The sequence below is a fragment of the Gobius niger genome (assembly GCF_951799975.1).
Source record: "Gobius niger genome assembly, chromosome: 4".
In the NCBI taxonomy this organism is placed as follows: Eukaryota; Metazoa; Chordata; class Actinopteri; order Gobiiformes; family Gobiidae; genus Gobius; species Gobius niger.
In genome coordinates, this window is record NC_136855.1 from 16,800,465 (window position 1) to 16,824,406 (window position 23,942).

General features: G+C 42.7%; 1 protein-coding gene across 2 annotated transcripts; it reads left to right on the forward strand.

Annotated features, from left to right (window-relative positions):
- Positions 1–647: 647 nt before the first annotated feature.
- On the forward strand, positions 648–23,369 carry fn1b (fibronectin 1b). Of its 2 annotated transcripts, none has more exons than XM_079555200.1 (45): positions 648–963; positions 1,160–1,285; positions 1,401–1,538; positions 1,654–1,785; positions 2,068–2,205; positions 2,394–2,540; positions 3,002–3,202; positions 3,460–3,642; positions 3,825–4,001; positions 4,757–4,912; positions 5,406–5,534; positions 5,620–5,763; positions 6,159–6,280; positions 7,145–7,313; positions 7,936–8,112; positions 8,364–8,492; positions 8,757–8,846; positions 8,929–9,123; positions 10,055–10,333; positions 10,575–10,838; positions 11,059–11,153; positions 11,353–11,521; positions 11,677–11,763; positions 12,160–12,351; positions 13,658–13,849; positions 13,930–14,019; positions 14,423–14,689; positions 14,764–14,880; positions 15,745–15,903; positions 16,058–16,213; positions 16,718–16,834; positions 17,178–17,447; positions 17,632–17,819; positions 17,892–17,979; positions 18,285–18,464; positions 18,559–18,648; positions 18,943–19,131; positions 19,376–19,465; positions 19,827–20,245; positions 20,802–20,940; positions 21,182–21,343; positions 21,603–21,728; positions 21,811–21,917; positions 22,004–22,099; positions 22,887–23,369. In XM_079555200.1, exons 1-45 carry the CDS (start codon positions 828–830, stop codon positions 22,962–22,964), a joined length of 7,095 nt encoding a protein of 2,364 aa, XP_079411326.1. In that variant the 5' UTR covers positions 648–827; the 3' UTR covers positions 22,965–23,369. The 2 variants fall into 2 exon arrangements, with proteins under 2 accessions (XP_079411326.1, XP_079411327.1); XM_079555201.1 differs by having other exon boundaries at positions 20,067–20,245.
- The last annotated feature ends 573 nt before the right edge of the window (positions 23,370–23,942 follow it).

The window sequence follows — 23,942 nt, forward strand, 5'->3', positions numbered from 1 at the left end:
GTTTGATGGATGTGGTGCAGGTGGAGCAGAAACAGTGAGTAAGTGTCTGGGTGTGTCCAGTTAGTGTTAGACGTGATTAAGGCGACTACATAACACAGGGTCAGAGCCACATCTTTAATGCATTAAACTGTATACACGAGCCGTCAAAACTGCAGCCAAGAATCTGAGCTATTTAACAGTTCACTGGTGGAGACAGACCATGACATTGTAATTGTATGGCCATAAGTCAAAAAAAGAAGAAGAAAAGAAGTAGTTGCGTAATGCCTGGAAAAGCTTTAGTTTTAATACATGTTGGATGTATGTGCAAAATAATGTAGTCTGGATCTGAAACGTATATGAATAAAGCATTTTCTGTCTTTGCTTGTATTTCTTCATCCATGGCTTGGGACTTACACAATGAGCGAGTAGGCTACTTGAACATTTTGTTGCAAGATCATCCTTCATCGTTTTACCATGACGCAGCAAAGTAAAAATTTAGCATATGCTCAGCGGCATCAGCAGAAATTCACTTTCAGGTCATGTTTTGTTCTCTGAAGGTGAAGTTAAAGTGTGAAGTGGGCGCATGGCTCACCATCTCCAGTCAGAGCCCTCCCCTTCCTCCTCGGTTTGCGGCTGCGGGGCCCCGGTATAAAACTAGGAACGCGCGCCTCTGCTCGGCCTGGTGCACGAGCTGCGCGGCGGACACACACACCGCCTGAAGAGCAGCAGCAGGAGCAGGGTCTCTCCAACAACAAGATTAGACATTTCTTCTTTGCGTTAGTGTCTTACCCATCTTTCTATCATCATCTTTTTTTTTTAATACCACATTTTTTATATTTTGTCACAATATGGCAAAGACGCTCACCGGGTTGCTGGTGGCGCTGTGCGTAACAAGTGCGTACAGCGGGATCACCAAAAACAAAAGACAAACTGGGCAATATCAGGTGTATCCCCAGCTCCACGAAACAGCAGCAGGCACTTCAGGTGAGATAAAGGGCTTTAAAGGGGCGGTAGTATTTTTTTTATAGCCTATTTAAAAAGATGAACTTATGTTGTACTTTGTTCCAAGTTTGTGTAATTCATCATTAATGGTGTAGGTCTACCCTTTCTGGTTGTGTTCACGTTAGTCTAGTAATAATGACCTAACAGAACACTTATGCTACTGGCTCCATTCGGACAGATGGATGTGAGGAGAATGGATTGTCATACAGAATCAATCAAGAGTGGGAGAAGTCTTACCGCGGCAGCACATTGGTGTGCACCTGCAGCGGAGCATCAGGAATAAAGTGTAAAACAAAGCCTGAAGGTCAGTGTCAAAGTTTGGTGAAAACACATAGCCTATATGTTCCCAGACTTCACCCAGAGTGCCAGATTCAACTAACATCATTTGACCTTTCGTTATCCCCCTGTTGCGCGGTCAGTCGAGGAGACGTGCTTCGACAAGTATAATGACCGGACATACCGTGTGGGTGAAACCTACGAGAGGCCAAAGGACGGCATGATCTGGGACTGCACCTGCATCGGCTCCGGACGCGGCAAAATCAGCTGCACCATCGCAAGTGAGTTCCCGACGGTTATCAAATTAAAACAAGCACTTTTTTTGTTTTGTTATCACCTTGTTCCCATTTAATAGCTTTCCAGAATTAGACATTGACGCGTGTGTGTTGTTTGTAGACCGCTGTCACGAAGGCGGAAGGTCGTACAAAATAGGAGACAGTTGGCAGAGGCCTCATGAGACTCAGAACTACATGCTGGAGTGCGTCTGTCTGGGCAATGGCAAAGGAGAGTGGACCTGCAAACCCCTGGGTCAGTACTTCCACTTTGGTCATACCCACACTTTCACACAGAAACAAAAAAACATGATGGAAAGGCCAGTTCTGAGAAGATTGATTGTGTTACATGGCAAATATTAGACATGGGGACATTAGATAAACAAATCAAAGGTCCATCTGGTGTTCCTCTACCGATGTTTTCTCAACTAGTTCATCGTTTTGTCACTTGTTGCCGTTCATAAAGCATGAAGACATGGTGTTGGATATACTGTGATATGATGAGACCGACCTTATGACTTCAATCTGTTTTGTGCAGCCGAGCGTTGCTATGACAACGGCGGGGCATCCTCATACACGGTGGGGGAGACTTGGGAGAAACCGTACCAGGGCTGGATGATGCTGGACTGCACCTGTCTAGGCGAGGGCAACGGGCGCATCACCTGTACATCAAGAAGTAAGTCCAGTTTAAGGGACTTTGCTTTATTTCTACGATTACATCCTTTGCCTCTATTGGCCAAGCTGCTTTTGCATGTAGCATAGAGGCGAAGCTACAGATAATGTCATTGTCATGGGTTTGAGCCCAGAGCCTGTGCCATTACTTTCTGAAAAATATATAATATTTTTTTTTTCCGTCTATTTTAGACCGTTGTAATGACAAGGCTATGCAGAGGTCCTATCGAATTGGAGAGTCCTGGAGGAAGCGTCACACAGACGGACACCTGGTGCAGTGTCTCTGTATGGGCAACGGCCGAGGAGAGTGGAAATGTGAGAGAGAAAACGCACAGCAAGGTGAGAGAGAAAACCTTTCATTCTCCAAGTTAATATTGGTTTTGGAGCGCGCCTTAACTAAATCCACAGCTTTCTCTCTCAATTATAGTTGTATGGTTCACTGGACTCATTTTGATTATTTCAGCCTTCAAACTGCCTCTGCTACATATGTGCAAGATATGCACAGCCATTCTTACTTATGGCTGAAATTGGGAAGTGTTTTAAAGTCTTTAAATAATCACTGGACCCGCTCTGTGCACCACAACATAGCACAATTGTTATTTGTTTGTCGTTAGCTAAAAATGGCGGCTTGTATGTATGGCAGCAGAATATCAAATTAAAAACATGAAACATCAATCCTGAGGTGTCCTAGAGCAGGTTTGTAAGACACAGGATACGTCCACTTTAAGTTATAATAAAACATGGATTACTAAGGTGTGTAATAGGACCTTTTAAATGGTTGATCTTGTTATGCTCAACAGGCTCAGGCAGTGTGGTGATCACCCCAGTGCTGACGCCTGTGTTGCCCCTGCCGCTGCCTCAGCCCCTGCCCTCCGCTGAAGGGCCCTGTAAAACTGACTCTGGAGCCAGTTTCTTTGATGGACAGAGATGGGTCAGGAACCAGGGCAACAAACAGATGCTCTGCACTTGTCTGGGCAATGGAGTGACCTGTCAGGAATGGGGTACGTGCCTTTCAGTCGCTATTTTAGTGGGATATGATAGAATGAAAGGACACACACAAACCAAGTCTCAAAGGTTTGTATGATAAACAAAGATAAAATAAAAATAAACATCAAAAGTTATTATACTTATTGTGCTCTTGGTCATAATGTAATGTAGGCTGTGGTGCAATAGGTAATAATTGCTAACATTTACACTGTATTGAGTAGAAGCATCATGATTAAAATAAAACCTCTTTTGTCATTGCTTGTCCATGCAGAGGCCTCCAGCCAAGTGTACGGTGGGAACTCCAATGGGCAGCCATGTGTTTTTCCATTTGTCTTTATGGGGAAGACATATTACACCTGTACTTCTGATGGACGCACTGATGGTCAGCTCTGGTGCTCCACAACCCCAGACTACGAAACACACAAGCTGTACTCATTTTGTACTGACAACAATGGTGAGTTCTAGTATTTAGTGCATAAATAATAAGTATACACTGTTTTCTACCATTAGCTTGCGTGTATGTAGCGTAAAATGCAGAAATTGTTGTTCCGTGTGATTATGTCGATTAGGGGCTGTTTAAAGACATTATGGAATCGAATGTGGTCATAACTCTTTACAATTGTCTTTTTCTTTTAGCTATCGTAGCCACAAGAGGTGGAAACTCCAATGGTGCTCTGTGCCACTTCCCGTTCCTCTACAGCGGCCGTAACTACACAGACTGCACCGCTGACGGCAGACGGGACAACATGAGATGGTGCGGGACGACCCACAACTATGACGCAGAGCAGAGATTTGGATTCTGCCCCATGGCTGGTGAGTAGAGAGCCAACAAGGATTAGGGCAGCACAATCAAATTGAAATGTTGCAATTATCAAATGCAAAGACTGTGGTTATTTAGACCAATGCAAAATCCTTTTCTAGCAACAAAATGGGATCTATGGGATCTTAGCTTCTAATCCTGTAGTTTAGACCTTTACAAACATGTTCTGATGCATGTGATTGTTGTGTTTGTTTAGCAGTTCATATTTCAGGTTTCTCTTATGATGATTGTCCGGGATCTGTTTACAGTAAAATGAAGTGTAGTGAATATTGATTTTAAAATTGTTCAAGCCTAATATAGACTTAGAATTTATATGCTTGTGTAATTGAATAATTTAGCCTCAAAGTGCACAAGTGTATATTTTCTGTCTGTCCCACACCCAGTAAAAGATGAATCAAAACCAATTGAACTCTTTATCGAATTATTCTCCAAGCCGTCAAAGCAGATTTACTGTAACAACCCAAATAGAAAACTAAATTAAACATTCCAATCTCAAGTTCTCATCTACTGATCTGGTTCCCATAGATGTTCAAAGGACACACATAAGTAACATAATATTGATTAGACAGAAGTGTAGTTTGTGATGGGAATGTTTTGCAGAGAATAAGATAAATTTACGTAAGTTCTTTCATGTCACACACTTTGCTTGAAAAACGGCTCCTTTTAAAAAGCTGACAGGTTCACATAGACATCACATGCGATACAGCTATTCATATTTCCATTCATCCTTCCTCCCTTTTCCCTGTAGCTCACGAAGAGGTGTGCACCACAAACGACGGTATGATGCGTCGCGTTGGAGACAAGTGGGACAAACGGCACGATGTCATGGGTCACATGATGGAGTGCACGTGCCTCGGGAACGGTCGCGGCGAGTGGAACTGCATCGCCTACTCCCAGCTGCGAGGTCAGGGCTCACTACAAAGCTGTCAAAGATTTCCACGCTGATATCTCAAACGACTTGTAAAACATTTGCTCTCGAGATTTATCTGTTCACCACAACACAATTCATATCTTCTTTCATTGGAGCTCCATTTATCTCCTAAACGTAGATGAGTATCTCGCTTCTAATCTTGTTGTAGACTCACTCACAATAGTAACCCCAACACCTTGTCCTGCTTTGTTGCTCGTAGAAACATAAGATGGATGAGAGGCTACGTTGGGAAAGGTTTTATTGCTACTCCTGACTTGGAGGAAGCAAGGTGTTGAGTAGCAATAAAGGTTTTCTTGCTGGTTTTATCATACAAAACACCTGAAATAATAATCCATTGTAGAAAAACATCCATTCTTCTCGCAAAACTGTCAAACCTTTCCCCAGCAGTTATTTGATACAAGCCCACCGCTTGTAAAACATTTGTTAACTAGATTTCTCTCTTCCCTTTGGCCTTGCAAACGTCCAGACCAGTGCATTGTGGACGGCTACACTTACGAAACCAACCAGGAGTTCTCCAAACGCCACGAGGCGGGATATATGATGAACTGCACCTGCTTCGGACAGGGGCGTGGGCGCTGGAAGTGCGACGCCATTGGTTTGTATATCAATAGTCCATTACTGGTTGGGAAACCTTTGGCTGGGTCCGAACATCATGAAAACATTTTGGTTTATAAAATCAGATCAGTGCCAGGAACCTCAGACCAAAGCGTTCCACCAGATCGGAGAGTCCTGGGACAAAACCATCCATGGCATCCACTATCGCTGCTATTGCTACGGCAACGGGAATGGGGAGCTGAGGTGCGAGCCGCTGCAGACCTTCCAGGGTAAGAAAACATTTGGTGCAATGTTGTATGTTGAATATTGTAACATAATACCCCCAAAAAAGCCCAGATTAAAATGTGTGTTTTACTCTGCATATTTAGCAGTGGTTTGTATATAATTACAGACCAAGTTTCCGCAGCTCAATCATTAAAAACTTGATATTTAAAGGTGAAGGTACCACAGTAGAACATCCTTGTAATCCTGAGGTCACAGAACAGACAAACCGTGATGAATATAGAGCAGTGGTGTTATATGGGACTGTGAGATGGCTGTGGGTGTCGGTCAGGGCTTAGCACCATCTGGGGATTTTGGTGTCGTCCCAAAGATGACTCTCTCACACTGCGGCAAGCATTTCTCACGGCTAAAATCTTGCAAATGCTTTAAATCTTGTTTTTAGACGGCTCCAGACCGGTGCAGGTGATCATCACAGAGGCAGGGAAGCAGCCCGACTCCCACCCCATCCAGTGGAACGCCCCATCATCTGTGCACATCACCCAGTACATCCTCAAGTGGAGAATCGTGAGTTATCTTTATGTTTTTTGTGAACTTTTACATTGTTCTTTAATTATCCTATACATTATCCGTGGTCATTTTAGGATTTGGATTTTGTTTCTCCTACAAACAGCGGACTTTTATCTTTAAAAATTGATTTTAAAATAAGAAAGCATTATGGTAAAAAGGCTTTACAAAGATTGTTGTTGATTGTTGATCTGTCTCTTTTTACATGTTGAGCATCTAACTGTGTTGTCCACTCATAAAAAGCATATACCTTGTTGTGTTTTGTATCATTCATGCATGTTTGAGTCATCCATCATGTTGACAGTGATGTGCTATGGCCTTGTTTTTAGTTCAATCTGGTGCTTTTCATTGCAACTAAGAACATAAGCCATTTTTTCAGATGAGGTCAGACCTTCACTGGAGCACGTCTTGTTAAAAACCTATAGCCCTGTCATAAAAATGATCTTAATATTCTGCTTACACAACACAGTCTGGCCTCCCCCTCTCGACTTTCTCTCTTAGAAAACCTCAAAGATGGTGACGGCGCTGGAATGTTTTCAAACATAATGAAAGTCTGACAGATTTCCTTTTAAGGGCTTTGAACATGTGTTTTTTGGAAGGCTAAGTTCCTCTTTCCCGGCGCGTTTCCACGCTGTGAAGTTAGTGCTCAGTTTTCCTGCTCTGTGTAAAGTCCAATTACGTGGAGACGCAGGATGTGGCTCAAAGTGATCCCAGGGCAGGACCAAAGTACACTCAATATTACATTAAGTCTAAAAGAAGTGTCAATGCTCACATCCAAGGCAAACCTTTTTTCAATCCATATTTGGTTTTACTCACTTAATAATACACCATCTATAAACATGAATCTGTTATTTGTTGTTGTAGAAAAATAGAGGCGGAGTGTGGAAGGAGGCACTCATCCCGGGACACCTGAACTCCTACACCATCTCCGGGCTGCGTCCAGGAATCACCTACGAGGGTCAACTCATCAGCATTCTCCAATTTGGCCGCCGCGAAGTCACCCGGTTTGACTTCACCACCACCTACGGATCCTGTGAGTCTCAAACCACAACTACCCTATGAGAGCAGTATGCATTTGTATTAGTAAATGATTATAGGGATGTGCATTTGTACTAAGAACCAACAAGACTCTTTTTCGGGGTGCTCCAATTGGGTGTTCTGGAAAAAAAATCTGGAAGAAGTATAATTTGTGTTTTCTTGATGAATCCATTTGTACAGGATCCTGTCTTCAAAGTGGGGGTTGTGACTGATTGACTTGACCCCTAAACCTATTTTTTTTTGTAAACGTACAGGCCTTAGATTCTAAGATCACAACTCAAATTGCTAATAACATTATCGAATACAATCTTCTGGAGAAGTATAAACACTGTTGGAAGACTATGGACTATGGCTGAATTAAAACACTATGGGGGTCATTTGTCAATATAATATTTGATATATATTTGATAATTTTTTCTTTCTGAGTAAATAAGGCAATGCTGAGTGATTTAAAAAATGCAGAAATTACTTCTGATCCACTTTGCACATGAGCAAACTCTTGGTAAATGACACCCTTTAGATACAAATGTCATTGCAACACCACCTGAGAAAGAAATAGTCACTCAATGATTTGCTCTTTAAGTTGAAACAGTGATTAAACTGTCCTTCCTCCTCAGTGGAGACGTCGGAAGGAGAGACCACTGCTCCACCACCTGAAGTGGACACCTCTGAGTCAGTGACAGAAATCACCTCCAACAGTTTCGTAGTGTCATGGACCTCAGCCTCTGCCACGCTGTCCGGGTTCAGAGTGGAATACGAGCTGAGCGAGGACGCTGCCAAACGCAACACTCTGGGTAAGAATCAGGGCTTAACAAATTTAGATTAGCACAAGCGACAAAGCTCTGTAAATGTATGATTGTCCCTAGTTTCTGCTGCTCTGCAAAAAACCTAATAAACACCGAAACATTTCACAACTAATTGAACTGTGTGTAGTAAACCTTAATTGTCTTGTCAAAATATGAAACCTCATCTGTTTTTGATTGTCATGCAAATTTGTCTTCAAACTTTTAACCCATTGTTGATATGAACATCTTTAATTTAATAGAACTTCCCCGCACTTCCACCTCGGTCGCCATCAGAGACCTGCTGCCCGGTCGCCGCTACAACGTCAATGTCTATGAGCTCCCGGAACAGGGAGAGCCCAACCTCATCCTCACCACTTCTCAGACCACAGGTTTGCACTTCACACAGCATTTTCACTCAGTCATATCTTTTATTTAAGTAGTTTGTCTTCCACAAGCTTCCACAATGGTTAAAGCAAAGATGGAAGATAAAAGAACATGCTCAAAAGGAGAAGGCGGGATAATGTTGATAATGTACTTTAAGTTATCTGTTCGTTAGATATTGTTGAAGGGATTTGCCATGACACTGACAGTTTTGAAAAAAGCGATGGCTAGATAATGCATATTCAAAATCCTTTCATTTCGAACCCCCTTAGCTCCAGACACTCCTGCCCAACACGCTATCGACGATGTGGCAGAGACCACTATTCGCATCAGCTGGTCACGCCCACAAGCTCCCATCACAGGTAAACAAAAATAAATGAATACAATTACACTAAACACACATTACAAAATTCCACTTTTACATCATCTATTGGTGTGTTTTAGGTTACCGTGTGGTGTACACTCCGTCACTGGAGGGCAGCAGCACGGAGCTGAATCTGCCCGACACAGAGACCTCGGTGACTCTGGCTGATCTGTTGCCCGGACGACTGTACAACATCAGCATCTACGCCGTGGAGGACGAGCTGGAGAGCGAGCCCGTGTTTGTGCAAGTCAATACGGCTGGCTCCCCTCCGCCTGGTATGCACTAAATCTGTTATAATCATGTAGGATATTCAGTATCCATTTATGAATCAAAGTTAATAATAACTTAGAATGTTCTGTGCCATCAGGTCTAGATCGGTATAAATAAATCAGAACAACTGGGTCTAAAAAGGATCTGAATTGGACCTAAATTGGACTAAATTCGAAAACAACAAACTTGAATTGCTAAAGCATGCATTAACTTATCTTTAAATGAATTGAATAAAGTCTACAATGCGAGACACTGCCCACTCCTCACCCTCTTTACACTTTTCCAATAAAGACGACAGGCCAAGAAACTCCATAAAACCACAAGACACAACACAATTAAGATACAAAATGTGCATCAATTCGTATTCTGTACATTACAAACAAGACAACACATGTAAACATGCTGGTGCCGTAACTGTCTGAGCATATCATTACTGGAGCCTGGGGCCTAAACAGAAAGTCCCAGTGTCTGTGGGAAAGAGTCTGAGAAAACAGGAGCTGTATCGATACCATCACAAACAAAGCCGTTCTCAGGCTCTTCCTAAACCTACAGTGGCCCCTCTACATTTTTATATGAAAGACCGGAATGTATTTGAAGACTAATTAAAAGAAAATAGATCCTATCAACAACACAATAACCTTTTCAAAACCTTTAAATGCGGTTACAGACTTGGTTATTTTACTTGTTTTTGATCTGCAAAGATGGCTAATTAAAGTGGCTAAATAGGTGAGATTGTGTGAGAATATAATTTGACAAGGATATCCTCAAAACAAGGATAGTTCAGGTGTAAATGCTTGATTTTCAACAATGATACAAAATTGCATTAGAAAGAAGTAATTGTAACTTAAAGGAAGACCAGCTGAAGTTACTCTCTAACAATCCTTAAAACAAAAACCCAAATCAAATTATTAAATGACTCCCGTGTTTGTCTTGCAGAGGAGGTCCCATCTCCCACTGACCTGCAGTTTTACGAAGTGTCCGATGTGAAGATCACCATCACCTGGACGGGACCCCCCAGCGAAGTGACCGGATACAGAGTGACCTTCTCCCCCGTGGGCCCCGATGGCTCTGAGACCAGACTCCTGCAGCTTCCTGTTTCACCAAATGCATACGCTGACATCACCCACCTGCAGCCAGGCACCCTCTACCGCTTTTACATCTACGCCATCAACGGAGGAGTGGAGAGTGAGCCCCTGATGGGAGAGAAGGCAACAAGTAAGAAACAATAAGCTTTAAATACAAAGGGCAGCAACTAGGATTAATGAAGCGTATTCCTTTTAGTTCAATGTTTAAAACTACTTCATTGAGTCTGTTCTGAGCAGATTGTACTCAATGAACTGAAATAAAAAGTTACATCTTGCGTCAAGTGAATGAAGCTAGTTTACAAAGGGGTGAATTAAATAGAAACAACTTGATTCTAGGTCCTTGTCTGAGGTTCATTTCTCTCACTTTTTAGAACCCGACGCTCCGACCGACCTCCAGTTCACAGAAGTGGGCTCTGACAGTGTGCTGGTCTACTGGACGGCTCCCCGCGCCTCCGTGTCCGGATACAGACTCTACCTGACCGTCGGAGGCACCAGTCCCATCGAGAAGAAGATCCCAGGAGACGTGGGCCAGTACAAGCTCCAAAACCTCCGTCCTGACACTCAGTACATGGTCACGCTCCACTCAGAGATCGACAAGGACCTGAGTGAAGGGGTGACGTCATATTTCACGACAAGTGAGTATTGACCTTTTAACTCGGCTTGTATTTGCCAAACGTTACATAGTCTTTTTTACAAGCCCCAGTTGAATCAGCTGTGGAACTTATAATTGTAATATGATAAAATAAATATGTTGTTTTTTGTGGACACATCTATCAAATACAATACAATATTTACCTTTGATAGGTATACCACAGATTTACTTGTCAGATCTGATAACATGATGTTCTGTTGCAGCTCCAAAGATGGGAAATGCTCCTCCATTCAGCACTGAAGTCACTGACACCTCCATCATTGTCACTTGGATCCCTCTCCCCAGATACAGCTACAAGGTAGGGACAGAAAATGGGAAAATCTTGGCACAAGAGAATAATCAGTTAGTCACACGACCAATACTTACACAACTAAACTATGCTGTTAATGTTCAAAATAAACAGCTACATATTTGAACAAGCGAAATCCTTTTAACTCTAAAGGCATTTGTGGCCAATTCAACTATATCTTAAAAATCTCTTTATGCCGTCATTGCAGCTTACTGTCCTGCCGAGTGAAGAAGGCGAGACTCCCAGAGAGGACACTTCAGAAGCAGGTCGCGTTTATGTCTCTGGTTTGATCCCAGGGACCGAATACACCTACAACGTCCAGCCAATCTTCAACGGCCGCAACCGAGGAAGCCCCATCACTCGCAATGTTGTCACATGTGAGCCATTTTATGCAGATTTTCCATTTTGCCGATATGAAGTAAATCAGATATATGGCATTATAGCTTTAGTTGGATTTATGTGAGTTTCTGCTAAAGCCATTTGTCTGGACGTCCATTTTTCTCATGGTTCTGTTATGTCACCGTCTGTGCAGCCCTGTCTCCTCCCACGGACCTCAGAGTTGAACCTAGCCCCAATGGAGGGGCTCTCACTGTCTACTGGGTTGCCTCCAGAACACCTGGTAAATATTTGACCTTCCTACGCACTCCGGACTGGGCCAAGAGAAGCCTCTGTCCCATTTCTATCCAGGGCAAAGGTCTTTTAAGGTCTATCTCTCTTCAATCCCTTGGTGAGAGCTTACTTCAGCTGATACAGTGGCTGATTGCTGAACCAGCTGGGGTGCTCTCCATGGGTGGGTTTTCTCCAAACAACCCAAAGCATGCACAATACAATTCCAACTAGATAGTCCTGACCAAACCAAGATTTGGAGATGGGTGTTATGGCACTGTGGGCGCCCACTGCTCCAGACAAGAGGCATGGGTCAAATGTGGAAGACAGTTTTGCTATGAGGACAATAAATTATAGACTACCATAACCTTCTGTCATCTCAGTTTGGTTGTCTTTCATTTCTTGTCAGGCATCAAAGGCTACCGAGTGGCAAGCACTCCCACTAGTGGACAGCGAGGGAACACACTGGAGGAGAACGTCGGCTCTGATCAAAACTCTTGCATCCTGGAAAACCTGAGTCTGGGCGTGGAATACAACATCAGTGTGTTCACCACCAAAGGACTGCTGGAAAGTCTCCCTGTGTCCACTACAGTCACACCAGGTATGGCCCCATAGGCACTCATTCAGACAGGTTCATGTTGAAATGCCATGAATCATGTGCAATGTGTTGGCCTTCATTTTATGAAAATATGTAAATATGTATGAACAGCCCGGTTTATTCCTTATATTACTATTTAGGATTTACATACAGTTACGAAGTTTACTAAGTATTATTTAATAGGTTTCAATGCTGTAACCCCTTAGTTTAATTTCTACGGTGAATCATAATAACTTAACTAATCTAGCCACAAAACGCGTGTACTCTCTGAATAACAGCAATGTACCTAAAAATGGAAAGGGAAGCATCAGGAAGGGCATCCAACATAAAAAATGTCCCAAACATCTGTAAATCAATGCTCACTACATGGCAAATGCTTCGCTGTGACAAGTAGCAACCCCAAGTATAAAGAAAGCCGAATAATTCTTCTTTAACAGCATTCCAGGCTAAGCATTTGCATGTATTGAATAATCTTCATGTTTTTAAATATTACTTCTAATGCATGTCATAATATTTAATTTTGAATGTGTTTGTTACAGTGCAATATACAGCATGTGCATGGCTAATTTTAGACCTGGGATTGATATTGATGAATAATTTCTGCTTTTCAGTCTTGTATTGCAGCCTGTTAATCATGCCTGCGCTTTTGCAAATGACCTAACCCTTTCAGAAATACCTGCACCGCGTGACATAGAGTTTGTGGACATTACTGACACCACCATTGGCCTGCGCTGGATCCCTCAGAACTTTACCTCCATTACCGTCTATCGGATTACGGTAGTGGCAGTGGGCGAGAGTTTCCCCATTGACCAGGAGATGGTGGAGGTGTCTGCCGGTTATTACCCCATCCGTGGTTTGGAGCCGGGGGTGGACTATGACATCATTATCACCACAGTAACAGAAGACGGAGAGAGCAAGTCGACCACATTCACAAAGCAAACTGAAACGGGTGATTTACCATTTGCCTGCCCTGTATGTAGATTTGACACAAAAATATTTATCGACATCAATAACTAAATGGAAATATTAGGTGAAACATACTAAAGCCATTACATAAAAACAATATAGATAGAATAGTATTCCGTTCTAATATAGGCCAACCCAAAACCTAGCCTATTTAAACAACTATATATAAAAGTCACTTATTTTTATAGATCTCAATGTGACATGAAAGTGTGCCTTACCCAGGCAGAAAAATGTAAATTGAATGTCCTAATATCACATTTCTTACCTGAACAAAGTGTTTTTTTTCCTGGGGATTGCCAACTCCCATGTGCAAAAACATTGAATATTCTCATCATTGTCACAGCCATTCCTGCCCCGACCAACCTGCAGTTCAGTGGTGTGGGCCCAGACCACATCAGAGTCACCTGGTCAGTGCCCCACATGGCCACGCCGACCGACATTTCTCGTTTTGTCATCCGCTTCCACCCCATCAACACCTATGACGATGTGAAGGAGGTGAACGTGGGCGGAGCTACCAACACCTACCTTCTGCCGAGTGAGAAATTGAACTAATTAAACAAAGGTTGCAAGATCAGCTCGAGCAAAGGGCCTTAATGGTGTTTGGTTTTGTTTTAGATCTGCTGCCGAACACAGAGTACTCCATCAGTGTTGTGGTTGTTTATGGTGAGAGAGAAAGTGAACCAGCAACAGGAACCCAGAGGACAGGTCAGTAATGTTAAGTCATCCAACAGGACTTAAAGGCTCACTTGGTTTTATTACGTAGTATTAGAGAAACATAATTGTCCCGCTTCAGTATATTGTTGTGTTTTTTTCCACTAAGTTTGTGAAAAAAACAAACGTATGAATATTTTTTATTGCTTTTCTTGCATCCTGGTGACAGTGACGCTTAAAAGTGACTCTGAAAGTTGTGAAACGTGCTGATAAACTCTCCCCTGTCAAGCATTCATTGTTAGAAAAGTATAGCCTCATTAGAGCTATCAGAGAGTGTGTGAGTAGAAGATAAAAAGGATCAGACGTGAAGCATACACTGTAGTGGCCTCTGAAAGGAACAAAGCTGCTTGACTATTTTGAATAAGCGAACAATGGTTCTCTTGCTCATTTTTCTCAGCTCTGGATGCTCCTACGGGCCTGGATTTCTCTGACATTCAGACCAACTCATTCACTGTCCACTGGGTGGCGCCGACCGCAGTGATCAGCGGCTACAGAATCCGTTATCAGCCGACTAGTGGAGGACGCACCAAGGAGGAGAAAGTGCACCCGTCCCGGACCCACTACACCCTCACGCAGCTCAGTCCTGAGACAGAATACATCGTTCATATCTACGCTTTGACCCGCGAGCAGGAGAGCCAGCCTCTGACGGGGACACAGGCCACCAGTGAGACTTCACAACAGCACGCACTACTTTCGATCTGTTTATTCAAGTGGTTACAACCTTTTGCTTATCTTTAGTCTCTGATGCACCCACGGACCTGGAGGTGATGACCAGCACCCCGACCAGCATCACCATCCGCTGGGACGCCCCCTCTGTCACCGTGAAGTATTACAGGATCAACTATGGCGTCAATGGTAGGAACTGGTTTAAATATATGACATACTGTATAAATTAACAATATACATAAAAGACGTCTTACAATTTATTACCTAGAGCACAAAAAACATGTGACTATTGTGTGCGCCCGTAACACGGTGCTTATTGTGGACAAACTGTGGTTAGCACAGAAGTCTAATGACAAAGCACAGCTCATGTTCGGATTGGGGAGGCCGTTCCTCCCAATCACCCCTGTCCAGGTCTCACTGTTGTTGGCAACATGAACAATAGAGTCCCCATTAGAAGCATGGTCAGTCGGATGCTGGTACTCTGATCAAGGTACTCTGCACTGATGTTGGGCCCGTAGGTCGAAACAACATTGAGAGACCTGTCCCCAAAGGCGTAGGGATGCAGCCCAACATGTGGCGGCTGAGCTGGGGGGCCTGACCATCAGCAGCTCGCATACAAGCCCCGACCCCAGGACTGGCTCTTGGGTGGGGCCCCGGCTGCGCCATACCGGGCACACACAGCTCTTGTTATAAAACTATTCATATGAACATAAGAAACAGGTTGGGTTCATTCGTCCCCACAACACTTGCCTCATCCCAGTTCATTAGAAGATTTTCCCTTTCGCAGGCGAAAACAACTCCATCAGTCACTTTAACAGACTCCGGTTCTAAAGTCATCATCTTTGTCAAGGACTCCAGTACAACTGAGAGCATACACAGAGAGACTCTAGCAGTATTTTTCTTTACACTTTTCCTAGTAAATATTGAAAGAATTATTCGACCTACTGAAAATGATTTTATGAATCACTTTTTGATCCAACCCATCATTTGAGACCTCTTCCCTTTTCCAACTTAAACACAACATAACCCTATCCCATTATGACTCTTTTTTAGGACAGACCCCTCAGGAGTTCACAGTTCCCGGCACCCAGACCACAGCCACCATCACCGGGCTGAGACCTGGCACTGACTACACCATCACTGTGTTTGCCGTGACGGGACGAGGTGACAGCCCCTCCTCCAACATCCCCGCCACCATCACACACCGCACAGGTACAGAAATACTAAACTTCTTCTAGCCCATCTGAAGCATGAGACAGAGTAAACGCTTCACTGTCTCATACTTGACTTCAGTTTTTAGTCTGTGTTTTATCAAATTCGAATGCCCTTCAAAGCCAGTTAAAATGTATAACTTATTTGTTTTCAGACACAGAGTCCCCGACTGACATGAAAGTGACAGATGTGAGTGACAACGCTCTCACAGTGCGCTGGTCTCCTGCTCAGGGCCCCATCAGAGGCTACAGAATCACAAGTGCCCCGAAGAGCGGCCCTGGACCTTCTTATTCTGAGGTGGTTGGCCCAGGTAAAACAACTGTGTCTCGTATTTATTTTTTATTTTTGATATATTGCCGTTCGTAGCAAATGTTTAGAGCAACTGTAGTCACATGAATCCTTGTTTCTCCCTGAATTTCTTGCACTGTATCATGGAACATTCACACTGAACGAGATGGAGGCGTCTGGGGCAAGTGATTCACATGTTATCCCTTTGAAAAGGCGCAATTTGTAATGAATAGAAGCCCAGCGATGCGATGGGTGCGTGTAGAGAGAGACCATCAGTGCAATTTACACAAATACAGTGAATATGTGATTAGCATGTTTGAGGTCTGGAGCAAAGCGGAATAAGCGATCCTGCAATTTTGGCTTCAGTCACTCAGCCCAGAGGCCTCTGTCCCATTCAGTGTGAATGCACCATCACTGTAAACGGAAGGGCAAAAATATGGTTTCTTCAATTTAAAGATGAAATTGCTTTAATCAAATACAGTTTTTTCCTGATTTTGACTTTTGCTTCTTCTTTGGTATATTACAGAGCGAACCCAGATGACATTCACAGGTTTGATCCCGACCACGGAGTACGTGGTGAACGTCTACGCACTGGGAACAGACGGACAGACCTCATCGCCCGCTGTAGAGAACGCTGTTACGGGTAAGCTTTACCTCACACCTTGTCATTTTTAGTTTATGTACACCTGCTAAATGAGAAGAAGAAAAGAGATGATTTACAAGCAGACATGAAGCATAATGTTCCCCGAATATCTGAAGATTTCATTATACGTTCTCATAATACGTTCCCAGTGCGTATTATGAGATTCCTGGTCTTGTTTCTCATTCCCAGTTCAGTCATCATGGGAAACTGAAGCCATAACCAGCGTAAAGTTAGGGGGGTTTCAGTTTTAAATGTGATGTGATTGACTCTAAAAAATACTTATGAGCAATAGATATCGTTTTGTTTCACTTTGCGCTATTGACACTTTTCTTTTCTCTTGCAGCCATGGACCGCCCCAAAGACCTGACCTTCTCTGACATTGACTTCACCTCCATGCGCATCACATGGGACAGTCCCGAGGGCACCGTGACGTCGTACCGCGTCTTCTACACTAACCCAGAAGAGGGCGAGAGAGAGCTGCGTCCCGCCCCCAGAGGAGACCAGGACACCGTGGTGATCAGAAACCTCCGTCCCGGGACAGAGTACACGTTTAAAGTCATAGCCGTGAATGGGCGCACACAGAGCACACCGCTGGTTGGGAAACAGGCCACAGGTGGGCACAAGGAAACCCACATTCATTACAAAATAATTACACAGCCTTGGTTATTTCAGAAGTTATTATTGAGTTGATCGTAAAGACAATCTATGCCTTCCTTTCTCTTTGATATTTTCATGTTCTCTAATTTTGTCAATTTTTTACACAATCTAAAGTTTGTATCTCGTTTATTGTCATCTAGTTATCCCAGCTCCATCCAACCTTGACATCTCTGAGGTTGGCCCATCCTCCTTTGTTTTGACCTGGCGAGCTCCTAACGCGCGTCTTACCGGCTACCGCATTGTCGTCAACCCCAAAAACATCAACGGACCGTCCAAGGAAATGAACGTTGCCCCGGATACGACAAGAGTTACCGTTCCCGGACTTATGGTAAGCAGACCGCTTGTTTTAAATTGTTCACAATGTTTTTGAATCCTTCTCATTGCTTTTTCTTGATTGAAGGTGTCGACAACCTACCAGATTTACGTGTATGCCCTGAAGAACTCGGTCACAAGCCGCCCCCTGGAGGGAGAAACAACCACACTAGAAGGTGAAAGGAAGTTTCTATGTTGACAGTTAGGAGCCTAAACCTTCATTCATTAAGGACGAAGCAAAGTGGCTTTATGGCTGAAATCTACTGATACTGGCCAGTACTCCCCTGGAAATGAGATTCTTGTGATTCTTGTCCGTTGTGAAGGCTGACATGACATGAGAAAGCACTATACTGCACTATAATGCATACACATATTTCAGTGTCACAAGTCACATAAGTCACAACAATGTCAGACAAGCAACAGTGTCTGCGATGCCATTTACACTAATCAATTTACATCTAAACGTGTCTCTCCTTCAAAGACATCAGTCCACCAAGAAGGGTCCGAATCTCAGATGTCAAAGACACCTCCTTCATTCTGACCTGGCGCACCAAGTTTGAGACTATCAGTGGATTCCTGATTGAGGCTACGCCTCAGAGCAGCTCCCAGCCAACTCTGAGCAAAACCATCCCAGGAGACCTACGCACCTACATCCTCGAAGGTAAACTGCTCTCTACCAGACATTATGCTGTATGGCTGGGCAATTTTATATAGTTTGAAAGCAACAATAATTCATGTTTTTATTTACTGATCAGGTCTTCAACCAGGAACCACATACGAGGTTAAGATGTACACTTTGAATGCCAACACAAAGAGCGCTCCCTTTGTCCTCTCCATTCAAACTGGTAAAGTGTTTCTATCATCATACAGTATTTATGCTGTTTCGTAGTCTTTTTGCTGTGTCTCTATATCGTATGTAAAACAAACATAAAACTGAAATCTCTATCATGTTGATTTGGTTAAGCATTGGCCCAAGTAAAAGATAATACTTTTTACACCGTTTTGTATTGTATTTTGCTATGAAGACACTCGGAAAGCTGAATGGAATACATAGTGTTATAGTAAATCCTATTAAAATAAACGCTAGAAACAATTATACCATTGAACTTTCTTACTCATTATTTTCTTTCTTGTTGCAGCTCAACCTGTTGTCCCCGCTCCCACCAACCTTCAGCTGACCTCTCTGACCCCCACCTCCGTCTCCTTCACCTGGAGACCCCCCTCCACTCACATCACTGGGTATTACATCACCTACGAACAGTCCGGAAGGCAGCCCCAGGAGCTCACACCTGGACCCCATGCTGGACAAAACTATGCCACAATATCTGGTAGGTATAGTATAGTACCAAGGTTCTCAAACTGTGGTATATATTAGAGTTGATGACAAATGAGTTCATGATTAAGCCTGGTTTTGGCTCTTGTTAAGTCCTGGGTCTTTACTGTACACGTTCAATATGGTTTTTCATCAGATTCAGGTTCTTTATTGCCCGTAAAGCCAGTTGATTTGAATTAGAACAATTTATGAATCCCTTTATGTGTTATTGTTATTTATCAGTTTTTCATTTGTTTCAGACCTGAGACCGGCAACAGAGTACATCATCAAAATAATAGCTATTCAAAACACTCTGAGGAGCACACCACTTATTGGACGATTTGTTACCAGTGAGTATTTCAAAAAAGCATTTTGTATCTTAATCTCATCGTTTCAATTTTTCATACGCACACAAGAAATAAACATTAAAAGGGTAAGTTTTATTTAGGCTTGTTTGAGCTTTTTGGCCCTATAGAGTTTCATAGATTTAGTTTAAAAAAAATAACAATTCCTTTTATTTTGAATGCCTAAAAGATATGCCATTCAAAATATTGCTGTGTGTGTTTGTAGAAAAGCATTGAATGTGTGGTAGCTTTAGAGTCGCATATCTGTTGCCCCCTGTTGGCAGAGATATGCTACTGCAGCTTTGCCATATGTCCCTGTAGTATAGTCTAACCTGCCTGCTTCCATAACCGGCTTTCTCCCGCCCAGAGCCAGAATCCTTGCTTCCCCTGCCGCTGCCACACCGTCCCGATGGCGTTGGCGACAAGCTAGATGTGCCCGAAACTGATGTGGACAACAAAATTCAGGTAGTGGGCAACAACGGCCAGGACGGGCTGAGTGGTCAAAGCCAGCATGTGGAGTTTAGCAACTTCGGTGACACCAGGCAACCGCAGTCGCCTTACGGGCAAGTGCGTGAGCCTCTGGTGTTTCTGCCCCTTCCTGACGCAGAGGGTCGCCGGCTGCCCATCGTGAGGCTGAATGTACCATTTGGGTCGATTGGTAATGTCACAGGACTACCCCAAGAAGCACAAACTCAGACTACAGTGACCTGGAAGCCCTACAAGCAAAGCAACGCCTACCTGGTTTCCTGTGAGCCGCTGTCAAACATTCGCGAGAAGCATTTCCAGGTATGTCAGCACCTTCATCCAAGTGCAATCTTTTAAAGCTTTTTACCCAACTTTTTGTCCCTTATAAGAGTTAAATCCAATTGTCCCCAAGGGATTCATTATGAAAAATAGTAATAGTAACGTGTTATCACATTTTGAATATTGTTATTCATCTCAAACCTGGATATATGCTTTCATGCACTGGAATTTGTCTATGTTATGCATTTGATAAAATGTCTGAGGGATTTTGACTGCAATAAATCTGCAAGTGGAATTAGTAAAAAAGTAGAGATTTATTATCAAATTATAAGGGCAATGGTGTTTTTTCCTAATTCAATTGATAAATACGTCCACTGGCAGGTTTTTATTAATTACTGACTCAATTCAAGAGCAGATATACTAGAATTTTCTTTATTTTATATATGTTTTGCTGCTGTGTACTCATTCATTATTAAGGCATTGGGATGTGCGCAAGGATTTGTGTTTGAAAAGGGATAAATCAGGTACAGGGCCTTTAACGTGCATTTGCCATGTGTGCAGTTGTGTTATAAGGAACGTACCTTTGTCCACTGCTTAGGTCCAATTGCCAGGCACAGCCACCACCGCCACTTTGATTGGGCTCACTCCTGGTGCCAACTATAACGTCATTGTGGAAGCCATTTTGGGAGCACTCAAGCACAAGATCCTGGAGCAGATTATCACAACTGGAAACACCAGTATGTATCACAATTATGGCACCTTGATATACAGTGAACTTCTTGTGACTTCAGCCCCAAACTGGGTGAATTTTCTAGCAGGTTGTATCAAGAAGGCCATATTATTCATAGCTAACAAAAAAAAACATGGTGTTGTATAATGGTAAAATGAGCCTTCTATTATATGTAATACATGTAATAAAAACTAAATAAATCTTGGTCTATGTTATGTATGTATTTAATTGCTTCCATCTTCCTCTAGTTCCCGATGGGGTGCCCTCCTCCACAGACGCGTGTTACGACTCTTTCACTGCGACGCACCATGAAGTGGGGGCAGAGTGGGAGCGCATGTCCGAGTCTGGCTTCAAACTGTGGTGCAGGTGTCTGGGTCTCGGCAGCGGCCACTTCAGATGCGACTCATCAAGTACGTCAAACGTCATGGCTCTCAGTGACACAATTAGCAAATCACTCAAATTGCTTCGACATTGGAGGAATAAATAGGGCTACAATCCATCCAGTTACAAAACATTTGTGTCAATTTATTTTTAGCATTTCTGAGACAGTGACCCTGAAAGTTGTGAAATCTGCTTACAAACCGCTTATCAACTCGCCCTGTGAAGAATTGGGATGTTATAAATGTGTTAGGAAAGTTCATAAGTTTCGACTGTTGCATGTTCACTCAGAGTGGTGCCATGACAGTGGAAATAACTACCGCATTGGGGAGAAGTGGGAGCGCAGAGGTGAAAATGGACACTTGATGAGCTGCACTTGTGTGGGGAATGGCAAAGGAGAATTCAAGTGTGAACCACGTAAGTCATCGTGAAGCCATTGAGTCAAATAATGCATTTGATGAGGTTCTAATCACAAATGTTTGCTTCATTTTCCTTGTAGATGAGTCTGTGTGCTACGACGAGGGAAAGACATACCAAGTAGGAAACCAGTGGCAGAAGGAGTACTTGGGCGCCATTTGCACCTGCACTTGCTTCGGAGGACAACAGGTAACCAGATTTATGATCGGAATAATATAAACTAAAGGTCAAAATGACATTGCAGATTGTGACTGTGTTTATGATTATCTGTGCAGGGCTGGCGATGTGAGAACTGCCGTCGACCCGGAGCGGATGTAGACACCACTGTTCTGCAGCCTGTGAGATACGGAGACAACACACTACGCAGACAGGTAAGAAATGTTTTTTCTATATATTATAATCTATGTTTGAATTTGATTCTTTACTGACAGAAATATAGGAAATATTATGCAAGTCTTCTAACAATGCATTTACAGTATGTGTGAAAATGGCCAAAAATGCATTCATTCTGAAAGTCAAATGTTTAAAAAAGGAGCTAGGTTAAATATACTGTATATCTATTTATTTAATTTTATTACTTTATTTAAAACAGGGACTATACACATTAATCAACATTTCCGTAAAATGTTTGTTCTGTTGACATAAGGTATAAAGAATTATTTACTGAGGATCTTGAATACTGTGATCCCCAGTAAATCACTGGGAATTCGGTGTCTTTAGGCGCTACTTTAAGAACATATGAGGAAAAACTGTATTTTTCCTCATATGTTCTTGTTGAGAAACTACTTTTGAAAATATATCCAGGTGAAACTCGGAAAATTAGAGTATCGTTCAAAAGTTAATTTATTTCTGTAACACAACTTAAAATGTGTAACTAATATATGATATAGACTCATTACATGCAAAGTGACATGTCAACCCTTTATTTGTAATCATTTTGATGTTTATGGCTTATAGTCCATTTTTAAAATATTATAGGCTGTGTGCCATAATAATCAAATTTATAACAAATAAAAGCTTTACATATCTCACTTTGCATGTAAGTGAGTTTACAAATTAAAAGCGCAAACTTACCCAAAATTTGAGGACTTTTGTTTTGGCTGTAGTGCTTTTAATAATCTGAGAATAACACGCAGTTTCCTCTTTTCTCATTTCTAGAATATCCATTGTCCCATTGAGTGCCTTCGACCCGACCTGCTGGCAGATGCCCATGTTCCCCCAAATCCACGAGAATAAAGCATCTTTGTTTGTCTCACCTCAACCCAATGGCTGCACTACTCACCCCAGGCAACCTGCTGACTGGACAACATTTTCACTGCAATATTTTAGCAAAAACTAAACTCAGCCTGCTGTAAAATACTTCCAGATTTTCCATAATCTACTGTAGCAAAAAGCAATGTTTCACCATTTCTCTTCAGACAATCTCTCAAAACCAAACGCCTTTAGAAATGTGAGCACTGGTTTACAAGAATGTCACTATACAGTATTGTAAGTTTAAACTGACTTTCTGTAGCCCTACTTAACAAGCACTGTGTCATTGACACAATTTATGATTTGTCCTTTTAATCTCTAAGTGTGAATGTAACAATCTTGATGTGAGAAATCAAACTTTTCTATTTTTGTACATTTTGTTTGCCGAAGTTGTTTCGACAAAAATAATTCCAATGTTGTAATAAACTGGAGATCCTAAAACACACTTGTGTGAAACTTTTTCTCAAATCTAACTGAATGGTATATAGCACTTTCACCTACATTATGCATGCAAAGCGCTTTACAGCAAGGATCCACTCACCCATTCACACGCATTCAGTCACCAATGTACACAGACACTGGAGGCAAGGTGGGTGAAGTGTCTTGCCCAAGGACACAACGGTGTGCACTTTCAGGAGTCGGGATTTGAACCCCCAACCTTCTGTGATGGGCTGAACGAGCCGAGGCACCGATCAATGTATCATGCGCAGAAAGCAATGCCTCAGCCGAGCGTATGACTTTGAGAAAAGTCACGTGACCGACACAATCACTGTCATTTTGTATCATGTCGTGTCATACGCAGCGAGCGCCAGTTGAACGAGAGCATCGCCTGGCCCTGGCTCATGTTGTCTTTTGGGATATGTTTCTGTTCTCATTATCCGGAGCAGTTTTCCTTTTTCTAAATTATCGCTCAGCTGGTTAAACAGTTCAATCCTGATGATTTGGTTCATATTTGAATAAGGT

Excerpts from the sequence above, each read along its gene's own strand:
- fn1b (XM_079555200.1), top strand. The coding sequence starts at position 828 with ATGGCAAAGACGCTCACCGGGTTGCTGGTGGCGCTGTGCGTAACAAGT. Across the intron at positions 4,913-5,405 it reads CGCCTACTCCCAGCTGCGAG|ACCAGTGCATTGTGGACGGC; the intron begins GTCAGGGCTCAC and ends GCAAACGTCCAG. Across the intron at positions 11,764-12,159 it reads GGTTGCCTCCAGAACACCTG|GCATCAAAGGCTACCGAGTG; the intron begins GTAAATATTTGA and ends ATTTCTTGTCAG.